The 21,316-nt window shown below is 45.3% G+C and overlaps 4 protein-coding genes across 5 annotated transcripts; 2 read left to right on the top strand and 2 right to left on the bottom strand.

The window, feature by feature from the left end:
* Positions 1-1,390: 1,390 nt before the first annotated feature.
* On the bottom strand, positions 1,391-5,315 carry LOC135497022 (galactose-3-O-sulfotransferase 4-like). 2 transcript variants are annotated; one of them, XM_064786667.1, is made up of 3 exons: positions 5,228-5,315; positions 4,382-4,560; positions 1,391-2,696 (listed from the first exon to the last, which is right to left on the bottom strand). In XM_064786667.1, the coding sequence occupies exons 2-3, from the start codon at positions 4,519-4,521 to the stop codon at positions 1,604-1,606; spliced, it is 1,233 nt and encodes a 410-aa protein (XP_064642737.1). In that variant the 5' UTR covers positions 4,522-4,560; positions 5,228-5,315; the 3' UTR covers positions 1,391-1,603. The 2 variants fall into 2 exon arrangements, with proteins under 2 accessions (XP_064642737.1, XP_064642736.1); XM_064786666.1 differs by lacking the exon at positions 5,228-5,315 and having other exon boundaries at positions 4,382-4,719.
* A 115-nt stretch (positions 5,316-5,430) lies between these two features.
* LOC135496780 (uncharacterized) lies at positions 5,431-8,253 on the top strand. The gene is made up of 2 exons (XM_064786292.1): positions 5,431-5,638; positions 6,034-8,253. The coding sequence occupies exon 2, from the start codon at positions 6,104-6,106 to the stop codon at positions 7,997-7,999; it is 1,896 nt and encodes a 631-aa protein (XP_064642362.1). The 5' UTR covers positions 5,431-5,638; positions 6,034-6,103; the 3' UTR covers positions 8,000-8,253.
* Positions 8,254-8,429: 176 nt separating this feature from the next.
* On the bottom strand, positions 8,430-13,375 carry LOC135496781 (soluble guanylate cyclase gcy-36-like). The gene is made up of 7 exons (XM_064786293.1): positions 13,355-13,375; positions 11,696-11,975; positions 10,834-10,977; positions 9,817-10,608; positions 9,447-9,605; positions 8,906-9,179; positions 8,430-8,799 (listed from the first exon to the last, which is right to left on the bottom strand). Exons 2-7 carry the CDS (start codon positions 11,954-11,956, stop codon positions 8,582-8,584), a joined length of 1,848 nt encoding a protein of 615 aa, XP_064642363.1. The 5' UTR covers positions 11,957-11,975; positions 13,355-13,375; the 3' UTR covers positions 8,430-8,581.
* Positions 13,376-16,164: 2,789 nt separating this feature from the next.
* On the top strand, positions 16,165-21,284 carry LOC135497344 (serine/threonine-protein phosphatase 6 regulatory ankyrin repeat subunit A-like). The gene is made up of 2 exons (XM_064787171.1): positions 16,165-16,307; positions 16,667-21,284. Exon 2 carries the CDS (start codon positions 16,718-16,720, stop codon positions 21,128-21,130), a length of 4,413 nt encoding a protein of 1,470 aa, XP_064643241.1. The 5' UTR covers positions 16,165-16,307; positions 16,667-16,717; the 3' UTR covers positions 21,131-21,284.
* The last annotated feature ends 32 nt before the right edge of the window (positions 21,285-21,316 follow it).

Below are 21,316 nucleotides of genomic sequence, written 5' to 3'. Positions count from 1 at the left end.
AAAATGATCAGTGATTCACCTTGGTGAAGTGCTGACGCAAGCATAGTGAGATGATAGCTCAGACCAAGGGGCCTTGGTATCTGCACTATAGAAGAGACGGTCAGGTTGTATCTGTCTTCACAAGCATAGTGAGATGATAGCTCGGACCAAGGGGCCTTGGTATCTGCAGTATAGAAGAGACGGCCAGGTTGTACCTGTCTTCACAAGCATAGTGAGATGATAGCTCGGACCAAGGGGCCTTGGTATCTGCAGTATAGAAGAGACGGCCAGGTTGTACCTGTCTTCACGAGCATAGTGAGATGATAGCTCAGACAGACGGGCGCTTTCCATTTCATAACAACGTTGATCCATTAGCCTAATGACCCATTTATGTTTTAGTCTGGTGTTTTAACATGACTTGATACCTGTGAACGGGTTTGTTGGCATGGTTTACGATGAAACTCCTTATGTCTCTCCTGCTTACCGGTTTAGTGACTAGATGGGAGGTTGTCGTGACACACTACACTAGCATGATAATGGATGAAATGACTGCAAACTTATACTGATATCATTAACTCAACCAGTATGATAAAACGTTTTGTCGAGTCTTCATTTGTCGTCACTGTCATGTGCTGCCCCCTGAGCTAAGAAATTGGAACTATACTTTGAATAAAATCAAAAATATCGCCCGTTTTTAGGGCGGGGGACGATTTACAGCTGGAACCCCAAACCAACTACCGCAGATCCGTCATTCATCATGTCTAAGCAAGTATGAACCTGGTTTAATCATGCGGCTTATCTTACTATACATATGCAGTCAAGTTGTTTATATACCACCCAAATTCGGCCCGCATTGCTCCCATGGGTACGTCGTCTGTTCGTTTCTTGTAGTACCGCTGGTCCACGGCAGGGGAGCTACAGGGCGGGAATGACCCAGATCCTGGTATGAACACAACAGGGGAGCTAGGGAGGAAGGACTTTCGTGTAAACTGACCAGAACCTGGTATAACTGTCCTAAATGTCTGGTCCAGAGTAGTCTCTTTATGTAATTAAGGGTGACTTTGATCTCCTGCTCTCCTCAGTCAGATGGACAGCTAGACAAAACTAGAATCCTGGAGAAAAGACAACCTGGATCATGTCACATCTAGTCCAGACAAGGGGTGATATGAATAAAGGCTAGCAAATGCTTTTACTTCAATTTTGTACAGAAAGGCCAAGTGTAAATGTACATGGAGTTTTAGATAAAAACATTTACTACTCTTTATTCATATCACCCTCTGTTACACCCTGTTATGGAACACGACAGACTCTGTCGTGGGATGGCACATCCAGGGAATTTTGAATATCGTCAAAATAGAGAAAACAGCATGGGCAAACCACACACACATATAAAAATGCGTTTTATTTCTGATACAAATTTGAATCATAACCTGACATTTCCCCTCTTTGTTGGTGAGAGAACATCGAAACTCTCTGGACAAAAGTCATGCTCGTGGTGACATCCTCTTCTGGTCCATCGGAATTACAGTCTCGAAAAAGCAGTATTTATCTACATGTATTTTTATTGGACGGCTTATAAATGTCATGATTGTATCAAAGGTCAAGGGACAAATTGTGCTCAGATTCAAGGTATTTTGTTAACAAATAAATCCACATTAGCATAAAGCCGCTTGCTTAACTTGGTACACGTTGCTCTGGTGATTCTGAACTCGTCTGTCCAATCAGAATTCGAGACGGTTATCTCCGAGTCCCCGATCGCACGACTCACTCTATACGGATCTCCTCCCGCGCCCTGGCAAAAGCGCTTGATATCTTTCATCAAAAGTCGATAAAACCTCAACTCCGAATAAAAAGTCGAGCCTTGGAGTTTGATTTGCTGCCATAAAGTTTGATTAAAATGATCATACAACATATAGTCTGCCGTGCTCCATTGTTCGTGCAGACGTCTAAGGTAACCGTACATTTCTGTACCCTTTTTCACCGCGTGGACTTTATGGTTATTTTTGTTCATATGCAGAACAATAATGTCTTCTATCTTCCAACAAAGCAACCGGCGCAACAGTATCAACGATTCATCTAAGTGTTCAAGGATCGCCACAGTCAGAAAATTATTGTCTAAATATTTGATGTACGAACTGATGGCCGCGACATTGGTGACGTCTTTATCCGCGTAACCGAACTCCGTGAATTGAAAATTGCGGACCCACTTTTTGCTAAAAAACGGCTTCTCATATTTTTCTGGGTTTTCTAAATACTCTTTCATGGCATCGAACTTCTCGAGTTTGACCTGTTTGGCGATATTGAACTGATAATAGTCAAACAAGGACTGGAAGTGGGAGAACGGGCTCCGGAGAATACCAATGGACGCGGTATCCGCGGGCATGACGGATTTAACCGTATCCCTGTTGTAGATGGAATGCATAGCGATGACGTTTATAAGCGGCCCACCTAAAGTCAGTTTTTTATCAACTATGGACGCCTTCCATAGATGCTTTGGCATCATTGGAGAAGGCCATCCGATCCAGCCCGTCACACGCCTGGTTGTCTTGCCCAGAATAAGTTTGTGCTTCTTGGCGTGGCGAACGAAAATACTGGCCAAGGTGGTGGAACCTGATTTGTGGACCTTCAGGAAGTAGATGTTTTGTTTCCGGTCTTTGATGGTGCAGTGGCATCCGCTTCCGCTGTTTCGGAGCACTCGGTGATGGAGTCCATTTGCCCTGAAATAAAAAAAAGAAATCCATACAGTGAAAAAGAAATAAGTATGCTAATGCCAGTAACATGCCCAAGACGATCTTGAACCCTTTGACTGTGGATAGTTGCTGTTAGTATCTGAAGTTTGCACAGTTGATACAATCGAATAGGTTGTGGACACCATAACCAGCGAATATACCCTGTTTCATACCTAATGACTATTCTGCATGGTTACCAAATGGTGCTTGTACAGTGGTCACAACCACATGACAGTTCTGGGTAAAAGTTAGGACAATGTCACAACCTGTAAACACAAATGACGACTAAGTGCTGCACCCTGTCGGAGGAATGACAACTCAATTGAATGGCATTTTTGTTTCGTCTACCGTCGAAGTATAACTCACTCATGGTGGTTGTCCCTGGTTGTGATTTTCGTGCAACACAGACACGATAGCAATAGCTCGATTGCTAACATAACCGATATAGACCCCCCCCCCCTTGCCATCACAAAAAGTTCCGCCAATACGGGAGATGAGTGACACAAAGCACTGAGCCTGGGTGGCATAACTAACATACACTATGGCACCGCTGGCGGTACGGGTAGAAAGGTGAACTACCACATGTACTGGGCACCAACTTTCAGGAGTCCCTAAACCTATACACCTTTCCAGAAATGGGGCGCTGAGTGCCCGAAATAGTGATGTCATAAGGGGAAACTAGGCCTTATGGTGTAGGGACAAAAGGATATAGTCATGGTTGACCAACACACTTGAATGCCTTTGATGACGGACAAGGGGGAAAGGTTAGTTCCAATACAAGCCACCAGTTTCGGGAAGCATGTATTGCAAGCACGCTTCTAATAGTCTACATCGAAGAAGATTCAGACAAATCGGAAATCTTCATCCATTTTTACATCTCTGGGCCAGTAAATCCATGTATTCGTAATCATGCTCTCTTGAGAGGGTTAATCGCCTCTTATCTAACAATCTGTCGAATGTCCCATCAGTGACCACATTATTCATACTAATAATCGATACCCAGTAACCATAAACGCTTGCACGCGGCATCTCTGCGTAACGCCACATGGGTGGCCACTAATTGCCGATTGTTGGTAAGAGTGTCATCTTGGTCTCTAGGATTGGTGTTATTTTCGCTGCCTCTGAAGGCTGAGTTCACCTGCCTTCAGTGACAGGGCAGCTGAACTAATAAAAAATGCCCCCCCCCCAAAGTTTCCGGCCGTTCTGTATTCTGGCAGATTGTGGTATCTGGTTCCAAGATCTAGTTCTGTATGGACCAGCGTGTGATGGAATCCTTGTTCCTGGTGGTTGGTTTATATCATTAGGAGGTCATTAAGTACATAACAATGATAAGTACATATAATGCATTCGCATCAGATGGTAAACAGCGTATTTAATGTTGATATCCGTAAATGTAAACGCAAGTGATTTAAATGTATTCAGTACCATTCTTCATGCATCCGACGACATATACGCTTTGCGTCAGCTGAGAAGTGGGGCCGTATGATACTGCGTGTCAAATAAAATAGTCACATATAATCTGAACGTTTCAGAATTCCACCTAAAAGGACAAGAACTGACGTTTGTATTGGTAAACAATCGTGAACGAGCTAGAGTGTCGTACAGGCCAAGTTGTCACAGGACCTTTCTGATATACATCCAGGACAGACTTTCACCTTGTAGTACATACTTACCTGAACCATATGGTCCGGTGGAATGCCGCACCAGCTCCCAAGTACCACACAGACAGTCCAATGAATAACCCGAGCAACGTGTATTTCACCTCATTGTATCGAAGAAGACGGAACATCCATCCAAGCAATATCGCAGCCATGGCGCGGAAGCGTTTGAAACTGATGTGGCAGTCCGCTCGCTGTTGGTGAAACAATCCTCTCACATTAGTCTTCGGCTTTCGTAATCCAAGTTTGTGACGCGCACATGGCGCGGTGGAGTTACCTAACAGGTGTTTAAATGGCGACATATTTGCTAAATATGATATGAATTGTCGACCAGATTTGAGGATCGTATTAGCTTTCCCAATATTGTTCATGAAAAGCTGTCGATGACAATTTCCTATGACCCGGCCTGATACTGTATTGGTACCACAGACTTGCTTCTAGTATATACTATTGATGCATTTGCAGAATGATGGACATGTATAAACAGCTGCTAGGCCTTTTTAAAATTATGACCCATTTTGCATCGTTTACACAGGTGAAATATCGAAATAACGAGTCCAAACTTCTTATTTGGACGTATATGACAGTAGCGATGTAATAAAGCTCATAGATTACAGTGATAATGTTTATCAATGAAAGCTTATCACGCCTATGAAACAACTTTCAGGTGGCTCGAAAGCCCAAACTGACAGAAGCAAAAAAGTCATTGAGGTTCTCAGGACAGGAGTTATCTCTGCCAGTTCGTTTCACAAGGGCTACCACAGAGCCAGATCGGACGCATTCTCCTGTTAGATGTATGCAATCATGTACCTTATTTCTGCATCTTGCCCCGCAATGTTTTGAGATCGCTAAATCACTCACCTATGTGGATCCCGATAGTAGTGACGCAAACGCATGAGAGTCAGGATGTAATGCTGTTGACATATCAACGTCAACACTGGGTTTTCCCACCTGACAACACGATTTCGGACTTCATAAAAACACGACGAGTTGCTAACGCACTCTTGACGGAGTCACATGGCTGTGCGGAAAATGTAGATGCAACTAAACTCAAGTACCTTCCGGGTGCGTTTCCGCACGCCCTCGATAGGCCTTGCTGTGGCATGAACTGGCATCATTAGAGGCTGACCCATGCTGATCCACTGGAGGAGACTTTAGGACTGATTGGCCTATTCACCGCCGATAAGTCGGCATGAGGCTGACAATGATCGCAGTCACAGGGCGAGCGACGTTCCCTGGCAGAGTGATATTTTAAAACGTGTTTAACTGAAGGTGAGTCAATTTTAAAACAAAATCTGTATTCAAAGTTTTGCTCACATTCACATGTCATACTATCTCATTGGAATACACAGTCAACATTTGTAATAAAGGTGTTAACGCAGTCTCAAATCAGAGACAAAATTGTTTCATTCGTACGCGATGTGCTCATACATAAATAATCGTGTTGATTACTTTGGCAGTTGTTGAGGCAGGCAGCACGGGTAACAGTGTATTATGCAATCACCCGTCACCCCTTCCATTTGCCAGATCAACTGCAAATACGACATTTAAAATTAGTTATGCATGAGCGACAACGCGTTATTATGTCTTGGATTGGACACCGTGGTTAAGCGAGATTTTTTGTAAAACTTCGTCATGAGGCTTAGTTGCAAACCTATCTCTTTCAGGTCATTAGCCAACCAAAAACCAGGAAGCTGTCACCGTCGAATCTCCTCGAGAACTGAAGACTCTACCAGCATGCCGGACAGCATCTCCAGTGCAGGAAGTTCAGGGCACGTGCCTCTTCCAAGGTCGCAGAACCGTGGCAATATCAAACCGAGTCAAACATGGGCCTACGTCCTACTGACAGTCTTTCTTGCCTTTGCCTTGTCTCTCATAGCATCCAGATGGATCATTGCCGAAACTGCGAAGTACGTCACCAGTTTTACCCTGGATATGTTCTTCACAATCATAATGACAACAGTGATCGTCTGCAATGTCTTTTTCTACTGCGTGAATGCGAGACCTGCCCAGTTCGTCACGAGTTTGTGGCCAAGACGTAGTATCTCGCGATTGGCTGTCGCAGGGATGGGAGTGTTTCTGATTGGTGCAACAATCTTTGACATCATTTCCGCCATCAGTAACTTCAACTGCCTCCCAGTTTTGGTGGAAGTCGGCTGTGGCGTCAAAGCGGCCATTGGTAGTACGGTTTATCTAATTCTACGTGGAATCCACATGGGAGCACAACTAATGTTCGTCATCTGGGCTGCCACTCAAGTGCATCGTGGGGGCGGGGTTCGATACACATGGGTCTTTTTCATCAACATTGCAGTTAACCTCGCCGCTTGGTTGTATTCAGTTGTTTACGAATCGAAAGATCTGTTCAGTGATACGATCCGCCACATCGAGTGCAATGACACGCTGCGATCGGGGAGGAACTTTACGACACGTCAACGAAACTGCATGATGGGTGAGTGCGCTGTAGAAAAGATAAAGGACTCGCTGGAGACGTATCTCTACTCCTTCCACACAGAGTTCTACTTGATCGCGACGTCAATCCTCCTTGCCGTTTGGAAAAACATTCGATACGTTCACAGCGTCGAGAAAGATCTGCTCAGGAGGTCTGTTGGAAATTACCCAATCACAGAGGATCCTGAAAGTGACGACTCACCTCATTACCCTGTTATGGGGCTTGGCGGTGATCGGATCCGTGGTGATACTTTCCTAAGTGGAAACGCCACCTGCCGCCTTTCGAGAAATGGGAGTGAATTTACAGACTCTATCGAAAGTATGCATGTGGAGGAGCCTGTCTCTGACCAAACATACACCGCGCAGGGTCTTCGGGATGATTTGTGGATCGTCGACATTCGAGGGGAGTCCCCTCGGCAATATTCCGAGGACGGAGATGGCGAGTTCTTCGAGAGTTCGCCTCTGCTGCCGCCAAGTGGAGGGGGTAAGAATAGGTCGATTCGTCTTCCCATCTGCCTCTCATCCTGCAGTGGGGGCTTGTGGTACATTGGTCTTATCTTGACCTGCGTCTTCGTGGTCCTTGAAGGTCTCCTCTACATCAACGACGACAGCACATTCATGGCACTTTTTTTCTATAAGCCTGTTCTATATTTGATCATGACAGTCACCGCAAAGTGGCTCATGATTAAAATGACCAAAGAGGCGCAGTCGCTCCACCTAACGGCGAGTGACTGGATCCTGCTTCTGACAGGCGGTGCCATCTTTGCTTACAACTTCTTGTGCATCCTGGCTGAGATCAATGTCATGGCCAACCGCATCAAGGTCAATGACTTTCCCAGCCGCACGTTGCTGTACGTCAGCTTGTTGACAGGTATCCTTGACAACCTGCAGACGATATTCCAGTGTCGTCTGCTGTTCTTCATGAAACAGTCCTCCAGCGTCGCACTGGTTGGCCCAATGGAAAAACAAGCCTTGCTCTTCCTTCTCATTACCAACGTGGGAAAGTGGTTGACCGGAAGTTTCGTGGAGATTAAATACCCCGGGGCAAAACCGGTTCAGAACTTTTACTATCAAGAGGCTTGGAAGTATATCATTCACGTCACATGTCCTTTCAGTGTATACTTCCGGTTTCATTCTGCCATGTCAATGGCAGAATTCCTTGGGAAAGTACGCCTGAATGATTGAAAATCGTGCTATCAAGGCGACACATATACAATCAACTGTACTTGTACAGGCTTCAGAATGGACCCATCGTTTTGATATTAATCGAGTCAGAGGTTTACTTGTGTGGTACATGACATAATATACATGTAATGAACAGGCTTATCGAAAAAGAAGTCCCACCAAATAAACTGCTAAAAGTACATGTATGTGCTTGGAGTAACCAACGAACAGTGTGAAAGGTTAACGCAGAGAATGGAGAAGAACCAGGAGGACCAGATATGTAACTATACATGTATATATTTTTATTGTATAATCATACGAAACTGTAAAGCTTGATCAGAACTAGACTGAAAGTATCTTGTATCTTTTACTCTCGTCAAAAATAAATCATAGACAATTTTGCCACTGTTCGTCTACTTGACCTTCGTGTTATACGCCGTGGAGAAACAGAGGGCCTGATTGGTCATTGCCAATGTCACGTGTCACAAAGCGGATGATTTTGAATGGCTTCAGTCCCGTGCCGTCATGGCCGTTGCGTTCAGCATCTGGTAACCTAATTACTATATGAGTCTACATCCAGACTCTGAGGGCGGATTTGAGAGGTCAGAATGATGTAGTACTTGGGCCGCCATTTCCCGGCTCAGATGCTACACCAGATACAATGCTGGCCGCCCTTGACCCTTGACCTTCTTTACCGATCAACCAATAGGTGATCATCTCTCCCTTACCCTTGATCATCACCTTGCCCCGGTATTCCGTGATGTAACCCCCTATCTCACTCAGTAGACGTTCCGTTTTGCGGGTGATGTGGATTTTTAAAGCTGCAAACGGAATTAGAATACGTTGATCAAAATAGCTAATGGAATACGCGTTGAAGTAGCAAGACACAAGACACAAGCAACAATGTACATAGTTCATTGTACTTACGTAGACTGTTGGTCTGCATCCTAGCAGCCACATTGACAGTGTCCCCAAACAGACAATACCGGGGCATCTTGGTCCCCACGATGCCAGCCACACAGGGCCCTGTATTGATACCCACGCGGAGCTCCGGGCCCACCTGTCTCAGGTGTGGTATCTTGAAGTCTGCCATTGACTCCATGAGATTCAGGGAGAGATTGGCTATCTCCTTCACGTGGTTTTTGCCGTTACGGACGGGAAGGCCGCTGCACACCATGTAAACTTCGTTAATGGTCTCCACCTGGAATAGATGGTGATACTATTGAAGTCCTTATTTGAATTGCTATCTAATCGTGGTGATTACTTTGGCAGTTGTTGAGGCAGGCAGCAGGGGTAACAGCATACTATGTCATCACCCGTCACCCCTTCCATTTGCCAGAATAACTGCGAATACGACAAGCAAAATTAGTTATGCACAAGCGATATCGCGGACGCAATGAAATAATTTTGTCTTTGATCGGACACCGTGAAGATGGGTGTGATGGTCTCGACCATGCTCTCCACTCACCTTGTAGACGTCGTAGCGTTCAATGATGTTGTCGAGGTGGTTGTAGACCGCGTTGAGCAGGTTCACCATTTGCATCGGGGTGCTGATCGTGCTCACGTATGAGAAGTTCTTGATGTCCGAGAAAAAGACAGTGACACAGTCGAACTTTTCTGCCTCGACCTGAAATGAAAAGGTTTCATACCTGTGTGCTGCCATGGAAGTTATTCGGAACCAGAAGTTTTGACCAAAGGCACTTAGTTGAACCCAGGGATGTGACCAGATCACATTTACCAAAAGATAGTGGTGTTGCACAACACTAGATTATCCTTAGGGTCGGCCTAACTAATGCCCTTTCACGATGTCAACTGAATATGATACCTTGATAGCCTACCTTTTTGTGAAACTTAAGCTGCATAACAACTGATTTCGGAAGCATTTGATGCAGGAGTTCTTCCGTCTTCCTCTTCTCAAACTTAGCTCTTTGCTTCCTATCTATAAGATACGTTACATACGATATGACGTTGTTTACGATGAGGATCATGATTGAGCAACAAACAGGAAATCCAACCAAGCTCAAAATCAACACCACCAACTCCGCAATGCAACGCAAGATGGCGGCATTATGATTACTTCCAGAAATGGCAACCAGTGAATCACGGACGTCAATTGTTGCTAGACTGTACGCAGAAATCTGTCTAGACATTTGAAAATACCACTGGTTCATTGTTTTAATCGTTGGCGCAATTTTCTGATTGGCTATTATTTCTTGTGCCATGTCGGTGACGTCACATGAGCAGTTTTTGAATCGTCTGCTGATGAAACCTTCAATAGCCTGGTCGTAAATAACACTCGAAACAAAACTATCTGATGCCACTTTGTTCGAACGCACAAACGAAACCATCTCAGTTCTCGTCAACGTTCCGATTAAGAAATATCTCGTGCCAATAGTCCGGATAATTTGAAGACGCTCTATGCCTTGTTCCAACAACTTGAGCGACTGCAAGCGGTTGTGAGTAAAACTAAACTCCTCAAAGTAATAGTTGGTCAAGACGGCAATAGCTTTGGCGTATTTGGTGAAGATTTGGAAGGAGATGTTCTTGGCGTTGTAATCCACTGCTGCCTGGCGAGCGGGGTTGAGGAACACGCGACAGTTGTTCCTCTTCTTCACAGGAAGGACGGAAAACTGAAAAATAATATGACAGATTTCTGTAAGCAGCTGATTCTTGGCAAGATTGGTAGAAATAGCAAATCATCGAATCCGAACCGGCTGCCATCTTAGTGTTTAACAGAGCCTGGTAGGTACCTGCTGCCCAGGTATACATAGCGATGTACATGTGGGCGAAGTACACATTGTTTTCTACCAGCCAACCGACATGACAACCACCTGGTTATGCAATAGCAACGATACCTGCGTCCCTGCAAATATTGCGTCCGTTTTCTCGAACTGAGCCAATGCAGTGAACTGAGTCGTCTCATTTGAGTACAGATGTGCCATCACGATTTCCCGTTCAGTTTGGAGAGCGGCGATTACCAGCCCCAGTTCCTGCATGTCCTGAAATTGTAGTTGGACACTTGGTTATAATTGGCTGAACCGATTGAACCCAAATAGTGTATTGAGCATTGAGCTAAATGGAGGGGACACGAGCATTGGAAATAGTTAACTATTGACTCCTCAGTATGTTAAAACCATAGAAACATTCCTCCCCACACCGTCGAGCCCAAACCTTCCGCCGCAAACTATTCCCTCCTTCTCCATATCGATTCCCTTCTTGTTACTGAACATATTACGCAGTGGGAAACTCGTCACTGTAAGCACACTGTACAGTAGAATCTCTCTATCATGGACACCCCTGAGGCTCAGGGGCAACTTGCATCAGTGAGAAGTCAGAGAAATGTTAGCGATACTAGTTAATTTTGCAAATTTTTGACTCCAGGTGAAGTGTTTTGAATATCGTTGTGGCCAAAGACACTCAGTTGAAGTCGGGAATGTGACCACAGAACACATTTACTATAAGATAGTGGTGTTGCACAACACTAGGTTATCCTAAGGGTAGGCCTAACCAATGGTCTTTCACGGTGGCAACTCAAGCCGGTCAACTATGACACCGGTCAACTATGACACCGGCCGCCCCGGGCTGTGTTACATTACTATTTACGTGAAGAGTCAACCAAGAACCATTGGCCAGATCTGTCTGAAAAACACTTCAAGCGACGCTTGTCAACCAACATTATCTGAATTTAATGCAAGCACAAAAGTTCTATTTACTCACATCTAATGCATCTATCCATCTCTGCACTCGATATGCTTCTTTCGCCGCACTCCCGAGACGAACAGACGATTGTATAAACAGCGCCGTCAGCGGCAGAATCGGGAGCACAACCATCTGGAGCTTCTGCCAGCGCTGACCCTTTGTGGTTTGAAAGAGGTAGTTTGGCGGAGGGATACAGCCCATGTCAAAGCAAGATTCCGTCTCACTGCCTCTCCGCTCCACTGTGGCAGCGAGTGAAGTAGCTCGGCTACTTATCTGCATCGTGTGAGGTTTCTTTAACCTGGAACGAAGATCCGTGTATGAGATGTTATTCTTTTCGTGACATCACCAGATATCCATCTTTGGATGACCACTCGGAAAGTATCTTTTTTAATCTTGAGTTGTTTTGGGCAAGGAAGACCAAATAATGAATTGGGATGGGTATTCCAGGAAGGGGGTCGTTCTGTCAACCAAACGGCGTCGTTTTGATTATTAAAGGAGGTCGAAGCAATAGTCCCCGGCCCCCTCCATGCTGTCGTCCTTCTGTTTCTTCACCAGCATTTCTTCTCGTTACCAGATAGGCCTACTCATATGGTTATATTTGAGACCCGAAGCATACGTATCCGCTTGACCTACCACCGTCAAAAGCACACATAAATATATGCAAATCAATATCTCTGCAACTCATAGCATCGACTCAATAAACATAGGTAATTATCACCAGAAGAGTCTTCTGCATCTCTTCTCAACAGGAGCAATTATTTCCCTGATTGCTTCATGAAATATTCAGAGAAGTGTGCACGATTTCTTTGAGGATGTCGTTAATTTGGCACGGGTTCTTTCGACATGACCGGTCATATCTTTTTGACAGGTCAGACCTTGGAAGTTATTCAGTCATGTGAGAATGGGCAGGTTTTGGCAAGCCGTACGAACGATGAAGTCCACCTTTGGTAACAACTGATGGAAAATGGAAGAAGAAGACATATTTTAGTGACGCCTATGAGGACATTCATCTTCGCCCGCCCCTCTACATGTAGCTACGGGCCAGGTTATTTGAAAGACTCTGTCTTTATCAACACCAACATCAACTACCGGACTAATAGATATGTAACTGTCGCGTCATTGTTATCATCAAGTCCCACAGTAACTATTCTCTTTTGTTTTATGCCTCGTGTTTCAGAGTCCCATGTCGTCAGTAATCGTTTGCTGCCAAAGTACTATGATTAGCGAAGCTTTAGCTGTTTTATTGGTGAAACAAGAGAACACAGTAGGTGGCACCGTGAACTGCATTCTCCCTGAAAAGAGGATATTCTCTCTGCCAACACACATTACCATTCAGTATCTGGCCACAAGTAGCGTACTACCGGAAGAGAGAGACGGATATTCCCTCTGACGACAAAGACTTCCAGATCTATGTGAAAAACACTTTAACAGACATGATATGCGTCAGGAATCAAATAGGAAAAACCGTGGCTTATTTTGTATATTTTACCCACTTTCATCTTATCACCAGCCTCTTCACTGAGAAGGTAAAGTGTCGTCATTGACTGACATAAGAGTCGGTTTTGAAACCTGCCGAGACCATGCGGGTTTTCGCAGTCCATGCTGATATTATCAGACGGTAAGAAGGCAACATTCCACGACACGTGTATGCAGTATTTTGAAGATGGTTATACTCACTCGTGAATTACAACTCCTGGTTGGTCTGTCTCAAGAAGACTCCGCTCCTAAACTTCCGAGGCAGTGTTCAGGAAGCTTCCAATGTATCCAAATTTCAACTTCAAGACAACGACTCAGAGTTACCAGTCAGAAGTCAGAAAGTGGCAAGATTGTGATGAGAGCGGCTGTGCCTCCAATCGCAGTTCACACCACGGCTCAGGGTCATCAACTGCTCAAATATCGACACATTCGCCAGATCTCTGTTGGCGAGGAGGAGTCGATACAAGAACGATATGGTATTTTTTAAATTGATATCCCGCCTACACAACAAAGTCGATTCCGGAAAAATTCCGTAAAATAACCTCTCTAAACGTAGAAGTACGACTGCCAGACTGATTTAATCGTGTCCCGAGAAGGCGAGATGCTCTGACTGAGTGACAGACAGATACCCACCCCAGCGTCCCCGAGAATGATGAGACCACGCAGGGGACGCACCCAATCAGAGTGATCAACACTAATTAATCACAGTAATCAAGTTGTCATTGCGACTGTAACGACGTGTCACGGCATTGCTGAGTGGGTCTGAAACATGAAAGGCATGATTGATCGGAATTCGATGAGCCGTTGTTCATTTCGTCAGTTATTCCACAGACGGTACCTTTCCAGACAAGTCTGACAAATGATGCAAATGTTCGCATGATCCAACTACGGGGATGGGGGGGGGGGGGGGGGTTCCTCGGAACTGTGCTTGCTGTGATCACCGAACTTGGACAATTAGTCGTCAAGATCACTTGCTCTAACCCCACACCAGACGCAATGGCGTCTGATCCTATACACACCAGCAGTAAGGTCTCTTACACATGCCTAAACAAGCATTTCCTTGGGGGCTCTGAAAGGACAACATTCATGATACTTCCCAAAGGCCTTTCATGGACAATCAAGTGACAATGGTTTGAAGAGATGTCGAAGTCATTTCCCTTTCTTGGATCCTCACAAATTATGCAAAGAATACATCTTTTATTCTAAAAAATGTTCAGAAATAGCTACTCCGTGTTTTCACGAATCAACGCAATTCTGTACCACGTATACCTCATGGCGGCCAACCTGTCAACCTTCACGAAATAAGAGCCCTGTCTATCAGTAAAAGGCACATTAAGCAGATAGAAACGAGATTTCAAAGGGAAATATTGATGAAATTTATCATTTCCGTAATTACTTTTAATATTTAATGAAGCAATTTCACGATCAGAGACAGCAATTTGCAGTTTCCTTTGGAGTCTAAATCATATAAGTTGATAAAAAATGACGAAAATATGGATTACCGTGTAGTTAGTCAAAAATTTATAATTCTATACACTTCTTGTTGCCATGGATACACTCTGGTGGATCTAAAAACAAATAGACTACAAGACTGATTGGCCCAATTTTACGGCGGCAGTAGGTTCAAATTCGGCTCGATTAAATACTGCTATCTTCAAAGAGATCCTATATCATGTTTTGGGTCATGGCAACCTTGTTGAAAATGTGTGTGAGGTCTTCTTCTGGTTTCCAATGAAATTTGGCATCAATGGCAAGCCGCTTGGCTTCAGTGTCGCCACACACACTCCACACACACTCCACACACACTCCACACACACTCCACACACACTCCACACACACTCCACACACACTCCACACACACTCCACACACACTCCAACCAGACTCCTCCAAGCACACTTGGTCAGCCGTCCATCACACTCCAAGCAGAGCCGGCGTAGTCCCAGTGAGGATACAGATTGCAGCATCTAGCTAGACGCCACCTCGGCTGAAGTGGTATTCAGGCCGTCTTTCATTAGTTTAGTGAGCATCGGTTCATATTCCATGTTTTTCAACACAACGAGTGCACATTTCCTGCATGCAAATCATCTACCTGAACCTTGGAGCTTAGAGAAATCAGTGTAGTCCTTCCAAGCTGCATGTGCAAGAGGTCTAGCAAGAATACACCCCAAACCCAAAGCAAGAATACACTGATTGCTTTGGCCTGCATACCTGAAGAAGAGCGCGATTGGCCGCTCACCTGGCTGGCGCAGTACTCGCATACCTCTCGGGGAAGCATGCCGGTCGACGAGCACAATCTGTTACAACTAATGTACAGGACCTAGTTCTGTTAGCTGTAGCCGATCATAAGCAGGTAGGTAGGCCTATGTAGTTTTTCTTTCTCTGAACTCATAGCTCGACAATGCGAAATGCATGATACCAGTATATAGCACGTTATTCTGATGATACTATAAATCATATGCATTCACAATGTAAACGATGAACAAACAAGAATCGACTAATGATCGCTGCAAACATTGAGTGCGTATGGAAAATAACATTACATGATTTCGTTGGCCCAAATCTGTAGATCTCAATAGATTCGTAACGGTTGCCTTCAGACGCATACTGAACTTCCAGCGGTATTGCCTCCGTAGCCTCCGCCCATACACTCGTTGTCTGGAAGCGGAGCAATGTCAATACATCGAGGGTCAAGATGCTTCAGAAGCAGCCGAACCAGGCGCGAGTCGCTTTCCATTCGGTGCTGAACGAGTAAGGGAAGAGGTAGTGGCGACCATGTCAATGTGGAGGAAGAGTATTTCGGATTTGAGAAGGTGTGACAGACATATACCGGTAAATTCCGTTTCCATTTCCTTCAGATTGGCCACAGACCAGTCACAAATCGCCGCCCAGTTCTAATCAGCTTTAGATACGGGCTTCCAGGACCTGTAGACACCGCAACAGTCAGTATATTGTCGATTATAGATTTCCCTTTCCCTTCAGAATGGCCATGTCCATAGACCAGTCAGAATTCGTTGCCCAGTTCCAATCAGCATTAGTCACAGGCCTCCAAGACCTCTATACAAAGCAGGAACTAGTGGACGTCACCCTTACCGTTGAAGGGAAGGAGTTCCCATGCCATAGAGCCGTCCTCGCTGCCTCCAGCCTGTACTTCAGGTGAGTCAAGAAGGGCAAACTGACTTTCAACAAAGTGTTCCGCCACCCTTCGAAAATGGGCTTCACCCGTTTGGAGAGAAAACCTCAGAAAAATTAGTAGCATTCAACTTCTCCTCGGGTTTCTTGGAACCACTCTTGGCAGTTTATGCAGTTACAAGAACTTGTGTTAAATGTTTGTTTCATCCAATAGAGCCAGCGTTCTTTTTGTAGCATCCTCCTTGTATTCCTGTACCCCCGGATTGTTAAAGTACAGTATGTAAACCACAAGCGACTTTTTATCGTTATGATAATATGTATTTTCTGAAACAAATAAATGCTGATTTCGAGTACTCAGTTGCGTTATTTGTTTATTGTTGCAGCGTCGCTCGCGAAATTGAGGACTAGATGACCGAATTTCGAACTTTCAAACGATGGATGCATCAGAAACGCACGACAAAATGAACGACAGCAAAGCGACTGGTGTACGTCTGCAATTACCCGATTCGAGATGTCCTGATCGGAAAAACTCCCGATCAGGTTTTGCTGCGAATGGCAACAACGTGGAAGAAGTTCGTGGATTTCATTCTGACACTTCCGTTATTTTAGAAAACGAAACGCATGTCTGTCAAAGCTGTGATACCGACGTTGCTGACTCGTTCAATGACATGAAGGAGACCGGATCGAACGGCGTTCGAACTCTCGCTTCTCTTGGTTCTAATTGGGTGTCTGAGGTGCTCAAGCAAACCGGCCTTGCCAACAGAGCTGATGAAGTTGGAAGCCTTGATATTGGTATTGATGGAGAAGTGGTCGACAGAATGGTTGCAGACCAGAGACTTGACAGTCGTGATGGGGGCTCTTTGGTCACCCTTGACACACATTCCGGAGAGGAAATTGATCCCGGTACATTGAAACCTGTTGACTCGGAAGACTCGTCTTTCACCGGTGCGTGTTCAGTGCCAGCAAGGTCTGTGCCAGAGATGGAAACCAGAGAAGGAATTCGCGGATGCAGAGATGCAGAGATCCTGGAATTATCCGCTGCAAAACAGGAAACAGACGGATCTGTTGATGTTGACATTTCAGAGTCATCTACCGGAGAAAAGGAAACTGCTGCCCTTGAACAAACTGGGTCTGTTGGTGTTGACATACCTGGTTCATCAACTGTAAGAAAGGAGGTCACAGACCTTGAACAAATCGGATATGTTGATGATCACCTTTCGAAAACGTCTGCTGGACCTCGAACTGCAGACCTCGAACAAATCGGATATGTTGATGATAATGTCATTTCGAAATCGTCTACTCCAGAAGAAGACAACCCAGAGGTTCAAAGACTTGATTCGATTCATGTGAATGACACTGAATTGTCTGCTGCTTTGCCGAATGACGAAACAGATGAAAACCAAAGTCCAGAAACTATTGCTGGAACATTTTCTTATCTTTGCGGTGCTGTTCTGAACGATAATTTGGAAGAAATCAGAAGGCTAGTTTCTGAAGGTCTAGAGGTAGATAGTTTCAGGGACAGTCGAAAGAGGACAGTGTTGCACTATGCTGCGGAACGAGGGATACGAGACATGATAGAGGGCTTGGTTGACCTCGGTGCATCGGTGAACACAGCAGACATTGTTGGGAAGACACCGCTTCACTGTGCCGTCGGTGCGTTAGCAACTCACTTTATTCACAAGAAACTTATTGGCGAAACCGAATTCAAGGAGTTGGAGACATTAGATTCAGAGGAAGCTGTTTTCGAGAGAGTTCAGACTGAGAAGATAGAAACGATAGAATGTTTGCATCAACTTGGTGCCGATATCAACGCAAGATTTGACCGTGAAGTGACTTCCTTACAAAGGGCTATTCATTTTGGGATTTCCCCTGCAATAGAGGTTCTCCTTCAGTTAGGAGTCGACGTGAATGTCATGAGGTTCACTGGCTTGACGGCGCTGACGTTAGCTATAGATCGAAATGAGCTACCAGTGATAAAATGTCTGTTAGACCTTGGGGCAGATGCTAACGCCAGCTATCGTCAGGTAACAGCTCTACATGATGTTGTTGAGTCAGGACGAGCTGACATGGTACATTTACTTGTGGAGCATGGCGCCAATGTGAATGCAAAGAGATACGAGAGGCTGACTCCACTGTTGCACGCTCTGCTTATGAAGGTTACAGATGTCGACGTGTTCCAGTGTTTCGCTAAGCATGGAGCTAATTTTAACGCCACACTCGGCAGCGGGACAGCAATTCATGAAGCCATTCTTAGGAAGGACAGAGAGACTCCGACTGCGCTGATTCAAAATGGCGCCGACATTCAAGCCCCGCAGATGAACATTACTGCCCTCGGATTGGCTTTTGTACGAAATGATAGAGACCTGATTGAATGTTTGGCTGCTTGTGGCGCCGATGTGAATTTCAGATTTGACCTCTGTGTTCCAGCTTTGATTGTTGCCGAACGGGTAGGAGATACAGAAATGGTCAAGGAATTACTCGGGCATAGGGCAGACGTCAATGACTGTCGCCTGCTCGAGGGTGTGACCGCTCTCTATCAGGCTGTTGACAAACAGAAGTCCGAAATGGTGAACTTGTTATTGAAACTCGGAGCTGACATTACTACCAAATATAGCCACAAGGTCACAGCGCTTCATCATGCAGTGTCACGTGATGATATAAAAATGGTGAAAGTATTATCCGATTTCGAACTGAGGGTTGATTTAAATGCCACAAGAGTTGAAGAATATAATGTATTTCAACTCAACGTTGAGAAATTCGTAGCTGGGGAAGGTGAAGATATTGCTCTGGCACTTTTCAAAGCGGCAGACGATCCAGATGAAGCATGTCAGTGTTTGGAAGGTGTGACGGCACTTCACGACGCCATATTGAGGCTCTCGAATGCGGCCATTTTGGACCCAGATGGAGATCTGTCGGCTAAAAAAGAAATGGTCGAAACGTTGGTGCTATCTGGGGCGAACATGAATGCCACGTTTGGTAGAGGTGTGACGTCACTGCACACTGCCGTTCGACTCCAGAAGCCAGAGGCTGTCGAGGCTCTATGCAAATCAGGTATGAAGGTCAACAACATGAGGTTCGCCGGTATCTCACCCCTTTCGTTGGCATTAGACAGAAAACAGGTATCAGTGATGGAGTACCTCGTGGAGTTTGGAGCCGATGTGACCACCTGTTATTGCCAAGTGAACGCATTACATGATGCAGTAGCGGCAAAAAGGAAAGACATTGTAGAAATCCTCTTGATACACGGTGCAAATGCCAATGCAAAGAAGTATTATAATGTTTCATTGCCCTTGCACGCCCTCCTGATGAAGGTCGATGACGGAGAAGTGTTCGAGTGTTTGGCAAAACTCGGGACGGATATGAATGGGACACTTGGGAGTCGTGCGGCCATCCACGAAGCTGTAGCATTGCAAGATACGGAATTGGTCGCCATCTTGCACAAATATGGCGGCGATGTCAATGCGCCAAGAATGAATATTACGGCCCTGAGTCTGGCGCTTGCTCGCAACGATAGCACAATTCTCGAGTGCTTGGTCAAATGTGGTGCTGACGTGAATTTCCGCTTTGATCTCTGCGTCCCTGTGTTGATTGATTGCGCCAAAAGAGGGCAGGTGGACATGTTGCAATCTCTGGTGAAACATGGCGCTGACATCAACGACTGTCGTTTATTACAGGGAATCACTGTTCTTTATCAGGCTGTCGACAAGATGAAGTCGGAGATGGTGAAACTGTTGTTAAATTTGGGATCTGATGTTAATTCTGTCTATGACCACAAGATGACAGCGCTTCATGACGCTGTTACGCGTGGCGATTTCACGATGGCGGCGGTATTGGCGAATCTTGAAGTAGATCTCGATGCAGAGAGAGGAGCAGGTCACAACGTTCTTCATCACCTTTTAGAAAATAACTTCAGAAAGGAATCCGACCCGCGGCCACTAGGGCTGAGGCTCATTCGGACCTTAGTGAAGGCTGGAGCTGGCGTTGACATGGGGTGTTCTCGAGGAGTGACGGCCTTGCACGATGCTGTCAAGCAAGCTAACCTACAGATGGTGAAGTTCCTGATCTGTGCTGGTGCTAACCCCAGCCCCGGGCGTGTCCAAGACTACCGACCCATTCACATGGTCACGAAACTTGGCAGGCAGGATCTTGTGAAATATCTCTACGTGTTAGGTGCTGATCTGAATGCCGCTTACAGCATGGACGTACGCCCACTCCATGACGCGATTCTCCAAAGCAACTTTGAAATAGTGAAATGTTTATTTGAAGCTGGGGCGGAGAATGCGTTCACGAAAACAGATGGTTTGACAGCGTTGCATGTTGCAACGGAAGCTGGTGACATCGAAATGATACGGTTTCTTGTTGGAAAAGGCGCCAACATTAACTGTGACCACTGGGTACTTTCCCTCCAGGACGCATCTTCAAAACAAGACATGTCAGACTCTATTGCGAGTTCAGGTCCTGGTGCCATCTCTAAACTAGAAATTGGTTCCTTATTGGATGTTGCAGATGGAAGGGAAGCTGTTCTGCAATGTTTACTAGATTTGGGCATTGACAAATGTTTGCATCAAGGTGGCCAAAAACGTCCAGTTTTTTGGCCCGATGCCGCACAAATTGCAGAAGACAGTCTAACGCACTATGCTCGCAATGCCTCAAATGACCCCCTTTTGGTTTCCCATATGAAGAACGGTGACCGAAACAGGGGTGCGGCCAGTCCCGATGACGTCACAACTAACGGGCCTCCTCCAAGTGACAGTGATCAGAGGCACAATGAGGAAATACCGCCAAAGCAGGCGGATGTGCCACGGAAGCGAATGGGCTGCGGAAATGGAGAGTGTAATCTCTTGTAATGTGTATGATTTACTGGGTAGTCCACGTGCCTCATATGACCCAGTGTAAAATATCATACCAGATACATCGATGATTAGATAAATGATTCATGTGCAATGCTAAGTAACTGTATCAGCGGGAGGTGACATGTTTGCCTACGGCGCAATTATAGAAATAAACATGACCTTTTATAACATTAAAATGTC

This window comes from Lineus longissimus, chromosome 12 (assembly GCF_910592395.1).
Source record: "Lineus longissimus chromosome 12, tnLinLong1.2, whole genome shotgun sequence".
NCBI classification, from domain to species: domain Eukaryota; kingdom Metazoa; phylum Nemertea; class Pilidiophora; order Heteronemertea; family Lineidae; genus Lineus; species Lineus longissimus.
The sequence above is the reverse complement of the archived record's forward strand: the minus strand, read 5'-3'. Positions and strand labels throughout refer to the sequence as shown.

Excerpts from the sequence above, each read along its gene's own strand:
- LOC135497344 (XM_064787171.1), top strand. The coding sequence starts at position 16,718 with ATGGATGCATCAGAAACGCACGACAAAATGAACGACAGCAAAGCGACT.
- LOC135497022 (XM_064786666.1), bottom strand. The coding sequence starts at position 4,668 with ATGTCGCCATTTAAACACCTGTTAGGTAACTCCACCGCGCCATGTGCG. Across the intron at positions 2,697-4,381 it reads CACCGGACCATATGGTTCAG|GGCAAATGGACTCCATCACC; the intron begins GTAAGTATGTAC and ends TTTTTATTTCAG.
- LOC135496781 (XM_064786293.1), bottom strand. The coding sequence starts at position 11,956 with ATGCAGATAAGTAGCCGAGCTACTTCACTCGCTGCCACAGTGGAGCGG. Across the intron at positions 10,978-11,695 it reads GATGGATAGATGCATTAGAT|GACATGCAGGAACTGGGGCT; the intron begins GTGAGTAAATAG and ends CTACAATTTCAG. Across the intron at positions 9,180-9,446 it reads AACGCTACGACGTCTACAAG|GTGGAGACCATTAACGAAGT; the intron begins GTGAGTGGAGAG and ends CATCTATTCCAG.
- LOC135496780 (XM_064786292.1), top strand. The coding sequence starts at position 6,104 with ATGCCGGACAGCATCTCCAGTGCAGGAAGTTCAGGGCACGTGCCTCTT.